This window comes from Platalea leucorodia, assembly GCF_965183815.1.
Source record: "Platalea leucorodia genome assembly, chromosome: 5".
NCBI lineage: Eukaryota > Metazoa > Chordata > Aves > Pelecaniformes > Threskiornithidae > Platalea > Platalea leucorodia.
In genome coordinates, this window is record NC_138827.1 from 37,467,835 (window position 1) to 37,483,839 (window position 16,005).

Below are 16,005 nucleotides of genomic sequence, written 5' to 3' on the forward strand. Positions count from 1 at the left end.
AAGTATCCTCGTGAAATGAGAAGCATCAGGGGAATTTAATCTCATCACTGACTAATTCTGAAATCATTGAAATTTCATTATTGAGAAACTCAGAAAAAGCCAAGACACTTAGAAAACCTTAACTGTCAGATGTGGACTTCTCTACCATAGAACTACAGAGATCAAAATCAGTTTTTAATGGAAATCTCTAACCATTAATCAGGCATTGATACCATGCCCAAAGTGTCCAACCCATGTGAATCTCTGTCAGGATCAAGTCTGGACGCACACCTGAGAGACCCTGAAGAAGGCCCGGGCAATGCGGCTCTGCACTCTGCTGCTTCTCTTCGACACCTCGAGTCACATTTCAGGATCACAAATGGCAGCTCATGTGAAGGAAGACAGAAGTCACAGGGCAGACTGGTAGATGTGGACATGAACTTCGCATCAACAAGGTTTTACGTGCTTTTTGGCTCAAAAACCTCCTCTTATCATACCATGTATCTTCACTGGCTATACTTGCTTGAATTTATCAGTGTTGTATTTCTTTGATCAAATAGTTTTATAGACTTTCTTGGCCCATATAAATATGTATTTTAAACTCAGAACTACTGGCAAATATTCATCTCTGTCATTTCCATACTTTTCCATGCACCCTACTGTAAGCTGTCTCCTCACATCAGAAAGCATGTCCTACTCAATAATTAATCCAGAAAACTCACACAGTAGAGCTCTGTGCTCTTAAGTACTCAATACCTGTAAAAAAAGACCTGCAGAAAACAAACCCCAAACAATCAACAACTGAGCAAGAGAGATCTCACAAACAGGCATGGCTTTAAACACGTGGGCAGCCTCCTCTGAACCAAAAACAACTTCCCACTTGTGAGGATCTACTTGGGTATGTGGGATCCTGCCTCTGATGCCAGATGTATCCTCGACAGAGGCACTATGCAACATAAAAAGCTGAGTTGTAAGAATTGTCAGCTCTTATGTAGAAGGATAATTTGTAAAAAGGATCCAAGAAGTCAGGAAGATACGGATTTCAAGGAATGCTTTTAATTTTATACTTTTACATGTATACTCCCTTGTCTCCAACTACTCTAAAGCATCAGTTTGGTTTTTGGCCCCTTTGACCCATACACTTCCCTACCCAGTCAGACCAAGTTTTGAAAGCCAGCAAAGCACAGGATGTTCAACACACTATTGAGCAGCAGCTTGTTTAGACGTTCCTCAAAGGCTGAGTCAAAACTCCTCCACACGTCTGCTGAGCCTTCATATAAACTGCTCCCTTGTCTCCCACTTGCGATTTGCCTAGATGAGTGCACTCCAACCATAACCACTTACATCCCCAAACACCGTGGACCGAAATAGTCTACACAACAAATGCTAACCTGTTGCCTCCAGCTGCCCTTCCCCTAAACCCCCCCCAATCAACCATGACCTCAGGGACTCTTCAAGCATTTTTTTTTTTTTTTTTTTTTTTTTTTTTTTTTTTAAACACAATTGTGCAAACACAGATTTACCCTCTTTTGCCCCGTCCACTAGTCCTTGCAGTGGCCCATGCTCTTGGCAGCTGGGTCACAGGTTTCTGCACACTGCAGCAAAGCCTGTACTCTGTCCCCTGGCACAGGGCAAGGCTGCTGCCCCGCTCATGTTGGGGTGCACCCGGTCACACAAAATAAATCAACGTTTGCTACTGTAGCTCATTTCTTGGGCAAATTACCCAGATATCTATGACCCCTTTTATCAAGCTGCTGTAACACAAGAGACTAAACCAGATTTCTGGGAGTCGTTTTTTTCCCCCTCTGTCTTGCAGTGGTTAATTTTGCATCCACCGCCTGCTCTGTGGCTGTGGCATGCATTGCTCACTCCCCCTCATTCCATAAACAAATGAACATGACCTTAGATTGCAGCAGATGGGAGCAGCATGGAAAAACTAAAAGTTAATATTGTGAGCAGCAAAAGCTAGGTACAAACGTAACAACGCTCTGTGTATGCGCCCATATGCAGAATTAAATCTGCTGGAGGCTCACAGCAGAAAACAACTGTTTGCTTTGCCTTTCTTTAACCTATCTGCCAAATGTTAAGAATCATACACTTTCATAATCACCAAGCATATAAATAAAGTTGAGAGAAACAAAGTTATACAAACTCCAGTTTGATTATTGGTGACCTGCCTAGAGCTACAGAAGTACATAGCTGTTTTACTCACCCGAGGACCTCTCTTTCCTGATGGACCAGGTAAACCTGGAGGACCTGGAGGACCCTGGTGACAGAAAATCAAAACAATTGAGGCTAAAACCCGATACAAGGTCAGTATCACAAGCCTGAATCAGACTAGTTCTTCTAACTGATGACTTTCTGCTCATGCAGACCTTCTCAACTTGAAAACCAATTCCCAAACTACAAGCACGTGTGTTTTCAATCTGGCTCCAAATCAGATTTCTGTTTAGAAAGTGTCTTATGTCAGAGGAATTGGAGCTAACAATCTAGACAGTAACTTTTACTTAAGTGTATTCATATTAAAAGAGAAAGAGATCAGTTCAAGGATTAGAAACAAGCAAGTGCAGTGTATTTCAAAACAAAGACTAGAGAATAATTAAGCCTTTTTAATAAGCATTTTAATAAGCATGCCAAACACATTTTAGCAAGTCAGGAGTAACTGCGAAAAAATGAGATACCATCTCACAGAAAAGATAGACATGAAATAGAAGAAAACAAATGTGGACAAATGATTGTTCAGTTACCTATAAAAACCTTCTGATAAGAATAACTGGTAGCATGTTTGTCCTTGTATATAATGAATATCATTCTCTTTAAAGAAAATGCAGATTTTTTAAAAATTATACTAGTATATAACTAGATATATCTTTTGCAAATAAATTAGATTATTAGTCACTATAAGGATATTAGGCAGTGTACCACCCTCTGTATACCTAGTTGTTTTGACCATAGAAACCTTTCCTTTTCTGTATGTGATTGGTGTTCACATTCAAAACCCCAGGATCTACTTCATTGTACTCAAATACGAATGAGAGCTTTAGACTAAAATCTGCACTCATTTATATCACATTTCATCTATCACACTTGAGTCCTAAGGAGGCATGGGCTATTTGTAAGGGTGAATTCAGGTCCCATCTAAATGCCAGCACAGCGAGTCCCAGCTTTAACAGAAACCAAGTACTCCTACTGCAAGGAAAAATGGGCATCAAGAAAGTCAGACCTCATGAAGGAGGTCAGTCGATGACAGCAGAAAGGGATTCAACTTGCTCTTTCACCCAGGCTTCCTCACACTCCTGTGTTCTCTATATACCACAGCCTCTCAGCTGGGGCCCTAGGCAAAACACTGAGTGTCACCAAACACCACTGCTGAAAGCTGGCAGGGATACCAGGGAAATCAGAAGGGCAAGTATGGTGGCTGAAATGGCCAACTTGCAGGCTTCGTAAAAAAGGAAAAAGAAAAAAAAGGAAAAGAAAAGAAGAGAGAAGGGGAAAAAAAGAGAAACACCCTTTGGGGTTTTATTAGCAAGCAACAAATCATTTTATTAAGACAAAAGTTGCATTTTCAAAAACCTAAAGTTTTGTGGAAGTTATATTTCTTTTTCCTTGGAAAGATAATGTCACTGGCAGAGAAGGCAGTGCTGATTATGGACTTTAGGCACTGTCAAGTCAATTACATTCATCTGGCCAAAATACAGGCCAGTTTGGACAATCCTGGGAAAAACACTGTTGTTCCGAGGAAGGAAAAAAAAAAAAAAAAAAAAAGATCTTCCTCTCCAATTAATCATAATAATATTAGGAATCTAATTGTAGTGCAACTGCCTGTTTATAGTTGGGAATATTTTTATGTCCATACATGCTGCATTAAGTCATGCTGAAACCTATACCCTGCACTTCCCTCTCTGTGTAATTTAGGAGACTCAAATCTGTTACAGTCCTGGTCTTTAGGTCAAACCATAACATGTCATACTTCTAGTATAGGAGGTTTGCTATTCAGCCTGATTACATAAATGCTCACTAGCATACTCATATTTTTCTAAAGTAAGAAGACCCCATGTTTAATAATAATAAAAAAAAAAAGTAGTAGACAGACACAAAAACCTCTTGACCTGGCATTCTTGTCCAGGTCCAAAAAGGTACCTGAAATGGCACAGAGAGCTCCTACCCTGCCACTGCTGAACTAGTATGCTTTCTAATCTCTCCTCTCAAATTGTAAGAGATGCACTTTGCTTAGAAAATCATCCTGGGACTACAAAGGGAAACATATTATATTTTTTATTAAGTAAAATACTTGCAGCTAGCGTGCATTCTTTTGAGATTTGTGGTACAAAGTTCTTCTCTATCTCTATTTCAGACACACTCTACATTTCCTTAAAAATAACATTAATAGCCAAACCCCACCATTTTCCTAATAGAAATCTTAGTGAGTATTTATTAACATCCCTGATCTTTGATGCTGATTTACTGAATGAGGGCAGTGAGAACATTCTTCTCTATGTGACTTTAATTAGTTTTTAAATAGTACCCTGCTTCCTTTGCCAAAAAAAAAAAAAACCACAAAAAAAAACCCCTCACTTTGATTACACTAATTCATAAGTAATTATCTCTCTTCACCTAAAAAACACAAAACAAAGAAAATCTAATCACAACCAAGCCCTCTGCAACCCCTAAAAGAAGCAGTAATATATATTTTGAACTATGCGGCCAAAGATTAATAATGCTTTCTCAAGGCCTTCTAAAATGAAGTCAACCATTGTAGATGAAGTCTCTGGTTAACAATAATTAGCAATTAGCACCAGCAATCCAGGTGTTTGATTAAAGTATTAACAAGGACTCTCCTTAACCAGAGTACATTACTCCTTGATCTCCAGCTTAGACTCCTCCCTGCAACTCAAGCAACATCTCTGCTGACAGCAGACTTAGTAGAGCACACCTAAGTCTTCCTGGAAATGCTTTTCCGACTAGTTGTAAGAAGCTATTCCATCCTATGTACTTCTTTAACCTGTGAAAGAAACTACAACTTCAAATCAGCATGACTGCTTTTGTACTAGCTAGGAAGCCTAGCCTCTTAGGCATCCATGTAAGCCACAGAAGTCAACTTCTGAGAGTGAGCTGATCTCTCAAACCAAGGAATTAGTCATTTGTTTGAATAGGTTTTCCTCCAACTACTGGAAACAGTAATTAAACAAACCTGAAGCAATTAAAAGTGTTAATGTGTTTTTTGGCACTTGACATTTTAACCACCAACAAAAAGATAGAGACTTTGTGTAAATATTACTGATACAAATTTAAAATTCTTTTCTTTAATAAGATCAGTTTGCTCAAAACAGCTCTTATGTACCTTAAGAAAGGTACTACAACTTACTGTCCTTAGGAATTGTGAAAATTTCATTTAGCTATTGAGGGGAGAAGCTCAAGTTCCAAAAAATCATGGCTTAATCCTGAAATAATAGAAGTAGATGGTACTCTTCCAGAAATTTTCACTACCTTTCAAATGGTCATTGCGATGAATGTAATGGTGAACTTTCACAGACTTTTTCTAGGATACTGAAGCCCTTGTATGGATGCATGTGTTTCAAACTTGCCCTACACCAGTGGTAATAGGAAGCATTTCATTTACATATAACAAGCCCCTAAGATTTCAGAGGCACAGCAGTAAATTCTGCATTAAGTAGTTAAAACTTCTGCACAGGCATATGCAGATCCTGTTGCCATTCAATACCTAAATCATATTCACTGAAGTTTCTCTTGCAAAACAACTGTGAAGTTTCTCTTTAAAAGGCATTTGACTACACCCCAAGTACTCAACCTCAGCTCACCTCAAACACTTTTTTAAAAGACTAAATTCAAGAAACATATGAGTTCAATACTTGATCCATCAAATACCTAAGGCAGGTGGTCCTTCAGCAAAACAAAAAAGACATGAACCTTTCTGCACATCATCACCAAAATACCTGAAATACAGCACGGAAGTAAACAGAAACATCAGGTTCCAAACCTCTTCTAAAAAACTCTCCACAAAAGGAAATTCCACTTCTAACATTGCTAGTACCACTTGTTCCATTGTGCAGGTATCACTCTGATCAGCCATGTTTTCCTTATGTCCCACCTAAAATTTCCTACTCTGTCTTGCCATACTTTCTGTGAACAGGCAAAAAAGTATCTTTATTAACTCACCCTTTGCAGAACTATAACATTTGTCTCTTACTTTCATTACTAAACACACTTTAATTTTAACCTTTACTCAGAATCATGTTTTCTATAACTGCACGACCGTCACTGCAAACTTCTGCAATCCTTCCAGTCTGTCTATATTCTTTATAAAGCTCATCATCCAAAACTGAGGACGCTTCTCCAAACTGCAGCCTCAGCATACCCAAACCAGCAGAAAAATAGCCTGTCTCTGATACTCACCACTCCCAGTAATGTATCAAGCATCACAGTGATAAGATGCATTTATTCTCTAGTGCACTGTAACATCACTCTATCACCTTCACCTGACTGCCTAACCAATCACTCCCCCATCCTCTGTTTGTACTTTTAATTTCTGTACTATTGCACTAAGTTTCGTCCCATCAATTCCAGACCATCTGGAATTCTGATTCTGTCACTCAGAATTCTGCTACCTACTCCTAGCATGCTTCGTCTACCTTTTTAAAGCATGTTACTTCATACAGATATCAGTTTAATTATTGAGCAACAAGGATCCTACCAAACATGAACACCCACCTATTTTTTCTTCTTGCTTCATTTGCATTTCACTGGAAGTGATAAAAAACCCACATGCTTCTCTTTCCCAATGCCCTAGAGCAGGCAGTCACTTGTGTATGATTAACCTCCTTTCTTTACAGCTGTGGAAGCCTTTCCCTTTCTCTGTCAAGAATTCCTACAACAGCCAAAGCAATGTCATCAACATCAGAGGAATATATATATATGGCTTTGGGTTATAGATTAAAGCTTTTCAATATTGTTGTGCAGATGATAGTGAAACTGCATCAGTTCTAGGTGAATTAAAAGAAATGTTTAAGTATTTAAGACTAACATTATCTTTTTGCTACTAAAAATAAAACAGCAAGAATCTTAAGTATCTGAATCAGCAGATACTGAGATAGATTTCTCAGCCTGGGTAGAGAAATGTGAGGGTTACCTGCAGAGCTAAAATGCGTGAAAGTGATTAACTGCCCAATATATCCCCTGTGGCTAGGGAGAGCCTCAGCAAGCAATTTTGTTCCACTGAGAAATAAGAGTGAAATCTCTGCTGACGCTACCCTTACTGCCATTCATTTAGCACCACATTTAGGATCTCTGAACTGCCCTCTTTTGGGGTTCTCACCCTCACACCTCTTGGTTGGAATAAGAACATCTCATCCAGGACTCGGTTCTGCCTAATGCAGGGCTTGCATTTCCAGTTCCTCCTGGCAGTATCTACAGACTGCTTCTCCTTACCAACCAGATAGCCTAAGGAACACCACCTTTTGGTCTTCTACTATTTCTCTTCCTGGCTGAGTGTCTTCATAATCCAGAAAGCTTTTTCCAATATAGAAAACTAATTCCTAGCTCATTTCTCCGAGGAAGCCAAATCTCGTGCAGATAGGCCTGCAGATGCAATTACCTACCAGCAACTAACCTAAATCAGCTCTTCAGCTCACATCAACCCCTCCTTCTACCAGTGTGGGACTATGTATCACGTTACTGCAAACTGCTTTAGAACTGTGCCGTGAAGAATATCAGTTTGAAAGTTAAACAGTTAAAAACACACCAGATTTTTTTTTTTTTTTTAATCTTTATACAGTGCCAACACCCTCTGCAACACAAAAAGCAGTGGTTCATCAGATGAATGGAACAGCTTTCCCTCTAAACTAGTGGTTCAGGAGACCACACTGTTCCACTTTAAACTCACCTTATATTTTTGTAGGGGATTTTGGTCATTGCAACTGCTAGAATTTTAATCAGGGTCTTAATAGTTTTGAAGAAATAGGTGCCCTTTTCCATATGCTATCCATAAATGAAAGCCTGAATTCTGGAGCCCTGCTTTGCAGCGGTGGGTGAATTCCACAGCTGTGGGATCATGGAATACAAGGGGCCTAATTATACAAGGCAAGAATCAGTTCTGGTAGATGATTAAAAGCTAAAATGAAGCTGAGGAGTTTAAGAACCACAAAAGCTAGTTCTTGCCTGTCAACTCCAATAGAAGGAACATTATTTCTGTGTTGAGATCTTGAAAGAAGGTTCAAACCAACCACAACATAATGAAAGAAGGAGAAAAAAAAGGGGAGGGGGGTGTTCATGCCTCATCAGGATTTTTTGCTGCAAAGGAACTTTGCAAGTTCCTCAGTGTTGCTTTTTTAGGCTCCCCACTCATAAGACTCTGTAGGTACTTATGTATTAAAGTGTTAGAGCCACACAGATAAAAGCTGGATTATCTCTGGTCTTCTCTACATGGATGTAGTAGACTAAGAAAGCAAACCAAGACCACCTCTTCAAGTCTGAGGCCAACAACAGTGGCAGGTACTGTGCCAGGCAGCCTCCAGGGAGCACAATTCTTTCCAAAAGCCTGCATGGAAAAGGCCACGCAGAGGCCTCTTCTCCCTTCGGCATCAACCTCTCTGGCAACACAACGCTTTAGCTTTGCCTCTGTTTCAGTGGGTGCTTCTGGCCCCTTCAGCCAAACTAGTGCCCACAAAGGTCTAGATTAACTTCCCAGCTCTGCCACAGATCTCTAAGACCTTGGGTATGTTATTTAAATCCTGACCCAGCAATACACTTCAGCACAAATGCACCATATTTATCACTACAGACTATACCAAACGCAAAGTCTGCTCTAGCTGCCCTCCTAGATGAAATAAACTTCTGCGTCCCCAGCCTGTAAGAGAAGCATATAAAATGGTAACATAGACATCTTTGAACTCTCCAGCTATCATCTTTGACACTGTAGGTATAGTGTCTGTGTCTAGAAAAAAAAAAAAAACAGAGCATTTGCTTGGAGTTTCTTAGTAATGCAAACAACCAAAGCATTGTCAGCTGCCATTTCTGTGCCACGTAAAAAAAAAATGGATTTAACTTTCTTGGCTGTAACTGACTGAAATCACAATGTACAAGCCACGCGCTAAAATTAAAAGCTTCCCTGAGTAGGTACTAAACATCCTAAGCTCCAAAAATGAAAATTAACCTCACATTGATGACAGCTACATACTTAGTGATATGTCCCCATAAATACTATTGTAAGGGACAAAAACAGAAAAGAAGACTGACTTCACATTCAGTAAAGATTAAGCAAGAGCACCCTGGACTAATGTGAATTACTTGTTAACACATTTTTCAACTGTGTAACAATCCCTTTGCATCTAGATCCTGTTTAGAGTAAAAATTGAACTTTTAAATAGGTTTTCAGTTGCTGACTACCTTAAGAAAAAAATATTTCAGTGCTGAAATAATACACGCAATAAATTTATGGCCACATTCAAATATATGTGAGGAGCTGCTTAACACATATCAAATTGCTTTCCAGTAATAACCACACAAATGCACACACACACAAAAAAAAAAAGAAGAGCAAGTGGAATTATTTACTCCATGCTATGGTTTAAAAATTTTAACCAAAAAAATCAAACAAGCACCAACTATCATATTTCCCAGGCTAAGTGGGAACTGCTGTTCTTTCTTGTCTGTACCTTCATATATACTGCTCCCATTTTTATGTATTAAAAAGTTTATGAGCCTTGTGCGCAGAATAAAAAAGGACAGACGGGTTTCTATTAAAAGCACTACTGTGCATTTGCAATTGTTTCAGGACTCATTTACCTTGCGAACTGAAAAAATGCCACAAAATCTTGTAAGACTCTTCTAAAAATCATTTTACATGCAGGTTTCCATGACCTTGTAACCTTGGGTTACAAATGGTTTCACCAGTCTAGATTCTGCAGCTGGTCTCTTTCTACAATTATGAATTTTGATGGCATTGCCCAACTGAGAAAACTATGTCAGTCGTCCAAACAGCCTGGTTGTTCTTTTCATGGATCAGTGTCTACATTTGGGTACTGTATGAATTTACCCTGTAATTTTATTAAGTGAGCAGTCTCCATAATTAGCAGTTACAAGCATCTGGCTGCATTTCAAAATTTTAAAGAAGTCTGGGTTGCCTACCACTTCACCAGAATGTGAATATCTTCAATGTCTTTGCATTCTGCCAGTAAATAAAAATACACAACACTTACACCAAAATTACATGCGGGAAAGAGACATACTTAAGGCAGACAAACATTTGTACAGTACAGCCGGGAGAAGTTGCAGTCACAGCTTTGGCATGCTTTGCGAGGTTTCTTTCAAAGCCTCTCTTAAATGTACGTTGCTGCGTTAAAGTAAAAAGAGTAGTAAAGATAACTTACAGGAGGTCCAGTTTCCCCCTTTGGACCTCTGACACTTCCCATTTCAAACATTTTGTCAAGATCTTCATAGTCATAAGCATAATTATCTATACCAACGTCATAACTGTTGTCCGTGTGGTAAGTCTCATTGGCATCAAATGCACCTTCCTGCCCCAGACCGAGTTGATTATCCAGAGAGAGGTCAGCAGGCAAACCGTACAGGGTTGCATTGAAGATTTGCTGCTTTGTGCTTGGTTCATTTAAATGCTGCTTTGCTTTGTCCATTCCCTTGCTTTTAGCTTTACTCTGTTTTACAGGGGAGATCAGAGAAGGCTCACTTTGTCTGCCTGCATCTTCTGTGGTATTATCTAAAGTATTTGGATATGATGCTGCAGGGGTTTTAGTGATGTTTTTCTTTTTGCTCATCTCCTGCTGATGAAGAGGCAGATTGACGTTTTCCTGGAGTTCTGTTTCAGGCCAAGCTTCTAGCAGCAGAGGTTTGGCCTCTGGAAACTCCGATGCAGAGACATTTCTTGACTCAAAGTATTCTGATAGAAAGTGAATCTGAGCACCATTGGTTACAGGAATGTTTGATGTTACTTCCCTTCTATAAGCTGATACACCCTCTGACTGGTTTTTCTCATCAATCATCATCTTTGAAAAAACATCCAGCCCATCTGACACACGTGGAGCTCCTAGCAGAGATCGATACGTTTCAGCCTGGCGACACTGCTGTTTCACATATTTACAATAGTTTGCAGAGGCTTCTGCAGAGGGAATAATATCTAGCTGACATATAACTCCTTCAAAGCTGACAGAATGAGAGTTCATCCTTCCCAGGGTAAATAAACCATCCAAATCAAATGTCTCCACTTCAGAAAGTATTTGCTTACTATAGTACTTCTTTCCGCACTCAGCAAATACCGAGACAGCCTTGTCTCTAATGTCAATGGCAAATGAATGCCATTGTTCATTATGAACACTATAATCAAAGTATACGGACTGCTTCCCTCCAGTGTACACCACTACCTTTCTCGGTAGCAACTGGACACCAAACTGCAGTCTACTTTTGTTCCTAATACTGAAAAGGAAAGCGTTATTTACTCTGTAAGAGTACAGCCCAACTAATATGGTGAACTGATGCCCTAGATTTGATGGTATGACTTGAGCGATGGGGGACTCAATATGTGCATCACTAGTTAGTACAACTCCTGATACGGTTAGACGAACACCCTGAGGTAACAGAGATGATGTTGAGGGCACTGTCGTCTCTGAGGGCCGTTGAACGTCTTTCACAAGGCCTAGTTGATGAAGAACATCTATTGCTGTAAAAAGAAATAAAGGCATACTGTTGATTTCGTTTACAAGCTCATAAATTCAGATCCATATAAACAAATGTATGCACAACATCTTAACAGATCTGTACTTCCCAGAGCATATATACAGTACACAGCAAGGCCACCAAACCCCCACTGTAAGGCACATCAATCTTTCACATAAATCAAACAAATAATTAAAGCCAGAAAAAAACTTCCATCTTCAAAAAAAAAAAAAAAACCAAAAAACAAACCACACATAGAAAGGTCTACGTAATGCCCATTGTAGGTTAGTTCATTTATGAAACTGAAAAATGCCTATTTGCCATCTTCAACTTTTTCACGGTAGTCAATGAACACACTTTGTTAGTTCCTTATTTATTTGGCTAATCCTGCCTACTCTTTGAGCAGATAATTTTTTTTTTTAAACTTTAACTTTTTTCTTCTGCAAAAACCTTCTGCAATAAAACCATGCTTTTCCTCTTTATCAAAAAAGTTTAAATGAAAGTATCTGGGGAGAGGGTTGCTTTGTTTTTAAGAAGGCACAAGCTATTTATAACACAGTAACACCTCAGTGGAGCACCAGAAGATAGTCACTGGCTCAAAGCAAAATACAAAGGTAAGCCTTGCCGAGTAGCTACTATGTGCTGCAGAGGTAACACAACTGGTACCCGGGAGGAATTGGTGTGCTTCCACCAGGGAGCTTTCCTCCTGCCCAGCAAGACGCTCTGCCATTACAGAGCTGGCTTCAAAGGGAATTGCTTTCCCAATGGGATCACCCTTGATAGTATGTATCTGGGCCAAAGTTATTCAGATTAAAAGAAAACAAAGACCTTTCCAAGGGGAGATGCACAGTGCGCCACCGCCTCCTTTACCTCCACACAATTTACTTGTTAGGGCCAGGGATGAGGTGAACTCTGCAGAAGTGGCAAGGAACAAGTTAAAAGGAGAAATGCCAGGACTCAAGGGGCAGCGCTCCCATCTTCTGGCTCATCTGTCCTTCCAGCGAATGCAAGGCTGCAGCTACCCAGACAAGATATTGAATTAAGAGTGCACTCCACAGCAGGAGACAGCAGTGGACATTAAGGAGACAGAGAAACCAGCTGTCCTACTGATTTACGTCCTATAGATTCGGCTTTGGCATATAGAAGTCAGCCTGGCTGAACAGAGAGCTTTGGCTGGAACTGAGGAAAAAAAGGAGAGTTTATGACCTTTGGAAGAAGGGGCAGGCAACTCAGGAGGACTACAAGGATGTCGTGAGGTTATGCAGGGAGAAAATTAGAAGGGACAAAGCCCAACTAGAACTTAATCTGGCTGCTGCTGTAAAAGACAATAAAAACTGTCTCTACAAATACATTAGCAACAAAAGGAGGGCTAAGGAGAATCTCTGTCCTTTATTGGATGCAGGGGGAAACATAGTGACAAAAGGATGAGGAAAAGGCTGAGGTACTTAATGCCTTCTATGCCTCAGACTTTAATAGTCAGACCAGTTGTTCCCTGGGTACCCAGCCCCCTGAGCTGGAAGGCAGGGATGGGGAGCAGAATGAAGCCCCCATAATCCAAGGGGAAATGGTTAGCGACCTGCTGCACCACTGAGACACACACAAGTCTATGGGGCAAGATGAGAGCCACCCAAGGGTACTGAGGGACCTGGCGGAGGTGCTCACCAAGCCACTTTCCATCCTTTATCAGCAGTCCTGGCTAACTGGGGAGGTCCCAGTTGACTGGAGGCTAGCAAATGTGATGCCCATCTACAGGAAGGGCCAGAAGGAGGATGCGGGGAACTACAGGCCTGTCAGCCTGACCTTGGTGCCAGGGAAGGTTATGGAGCAGATCATCTTGAGTGCCATCACACAGCACGTACGGGACAACCAGGGAATGGGGCCCAGCCAGCATGAGTTTATGAAAGGCAGGTCCTGCTTGACTCACCTGATCTCCTTCTGCGACAAGGTGACCTGCTTAGTGGATGAGGGAAAGGCTGTGGATATTGCCTCCCTAAATTTTAGTAAAGCTTTTGACACCATCTCCCACAGCATTCTCCTGGAGAAACTGGCTGCTCATGGCTTGGATGGGCATACTCTTCACTGGGAAAAAACTGGCTGGATGGCCGGGCCCAAAGAGCGGTGGGGAATGGAGTTAAATCCAGTGGGCGGCCAGTCACCAGTGGTGTTGTCTGGGGGGTCAGTACTGGGGCCAGTTCTCTTTAATATCTGTATCAACGACCTGGAAGAGGGGATCGAGTGCACCCTCAGTAAGGTTGCAGATGACACCAAGTTGGCCAGGAGTGTTGATCTGCTGGAGGGTAGGAAGGCCCTGCAGAGGGACCTGGACAGGCTGGATCAATGGTCTGAGGCCAACTGTATGAGGTTCAACAAGGCTCAGTGCTGGGTCCTGCACTTGGGTCACAACAACTCCACACAATGCTACAGACTTCAAGAAGAGTAGCTGGAGAGCTGCCCAGCGGAAAAAGACCTAGGGGTGTTGGTCGACAGCTGGCTGAATATGAGCCAGCAGTGTGCCCAGGTGGCCAAGAAGGCCAGTAGCATCCTGGCTTACATCAGGAATAGTGTGGCCAGCAGGACTAGGGAGGTGATTGTCCCCCTGTACTCGGCACTGGTGAGGCCGCACTTCGCGTACTGCGTTCAGTTTTGGGCCCCTCACTACAAGAAAGACACTGAGGTACTAGAGCGTGTCCAGAGAAGGGCAACGATGCTGGTGAAGGGTCTAGAGAACACGTCTTGTTGAGGAGTGGCTGAGGGAAGTGGGGTTGTTTCCTACAGGGTGGAATGGGCTGTGGTGTTTTCGCTGTTGGATTCTCTAGTGTCTTATATAATGTGAGCTTTGTGCTTTAGCCCTTTCCTTAGCCTGGACCTTAGAATACGTCCATCTTTTACCTGGCTAAATATCTTCACCTAATTGGTAGGAACACAATTATCTAGCCTCCTGATAAACTGAAATCATATCTGACCTGGGGTAAGAAATTGAAGCCACTTTCCTCCAATGGTCAAAGATGACCAAATTAATTTGGTATTGCCTAAATCAGATTTAGGCGTGTTGGAGCTGGTGGGCATAAACACCTTCCTTCAGGATGAATATAGAGACACTGTTAGATCCCTTATGATGCAGCTGAAACAGAAACACTACAAAGGCTTGAATAGGAGCTAAACCACACATCCCCAGCAGTCTTCCCGTAGGGTTACAAAATAAGACAGCACTTACAGCAGTGATTGGTAAAACTGCTTGTCTGGGTGTTTGTGAAAGGTGCCACAGAAATACTGCAGAGACTGAGACAAAATGCAATCATGGAAATAAGAGACAAGGAGGTTGGGGGCTAAAACACATGACATGAGAAAAGGCTGAAGGAGCTACGTTTGCTCGGCCTGGAGATGGGAAGGTTTGGGGAAATCTAATTACAATTGTCCATTACCTGAATTGGGGTTACAGGGAAAAGAGAGAAAAGCTGAGGAGCAACAAGCACAAGCTGCAACACAAAAAATTCCAGCTCCATACAAAGAAAAAGCATTCTCACCGCAAAAGTGGTTAAGTGCCGGACCAGGGGGCCAGAGACATTGTGTAATCTCCATTCTTGGAGATTTTCGAGGCCAAACTGGACAGGACCCAACAACCTGAACTAACTTCAACATTGACCCTGATCTCAGCAGGAGGTAGGAGCAGATGAGTTCAAGGTCCCTCTCACCTAAATTTTCCGATTTCCTGCACAAGGGGAAACTGAACATTGCAGTTTTTGTAAACAGCATTGCACAGAAGCATACAGTACCAGCTTTTTTTCCCCCCTAACTGGAACAACTGGCTGGACCTAAGCTTCAGTGAACTGCTTACATTAAAAATGACTAGTAGTATCTAACAGTTGCACTGATCTAATAAGCCTGACTATGAAGAGACTTGCACTTCCCATAGCATTTAGCTGAGGGTACTTTTACTATGCACATTGTGCTTACATTAAGTAAATAAGGCTATTAAATGGCATAACAAAAATTTGGAGTAATCAAGAAAAGTTAAGGATTCTCTGCTATATTAAGAGAAAACAGCAACTGAAACAAATGGATGTTCACTCTTTTTGTGGAAAAAAAAGGTCTCCTTTCACAGTCTTCCCTTTCTGTGTTTACTGAACGTATTCATAGCAAACTTTAAGAATAGACAGATGTTGGCTTTGTTTCAGTGGTAAATTATGAAAAGAACCTGAGATTTCCTTGAGATGGTTTATAAATTGGAACCAAAAGCATCAACCTGAATGCACTGTACATCTTGAAAATGAATTACACACCTTGTAGTGTTACTAGTCATGTTTGAGATTCACGGACGCGCCAAGATTATCCTGGCGGGTA

At 41.1% G+C, this 16,005-nt stretch overlaps 1 protein-coding gene across 1 annotated transcript in view; it reads right to left on the minus strand.

Moving 5' to 3' along the window:
• The window catches only part of COL24A1 (collagen type XXIV alpha 1 chain), a gene marked incomplete at both ends in the record, with an annotated part of 153,677 nt that overhangs the window by 126,997 nt on the left and 10,675 nt on the right, over positions 1-16,005 (minus strand). Inside the window, 2 exons of the mRNA XM_082311754.1 lie at positions 2,192-2,245; positions 10,365-11,668. Coding sequence (XP_082167880.1) covers positions 2,192-2,245; positions 10,365-11,668 — 1,358 coding nt within the window. The remainder of the gene's footprint in view (positions 1-2,191; positions 2,246-10,364; positions 11,669-16,005) is intronic.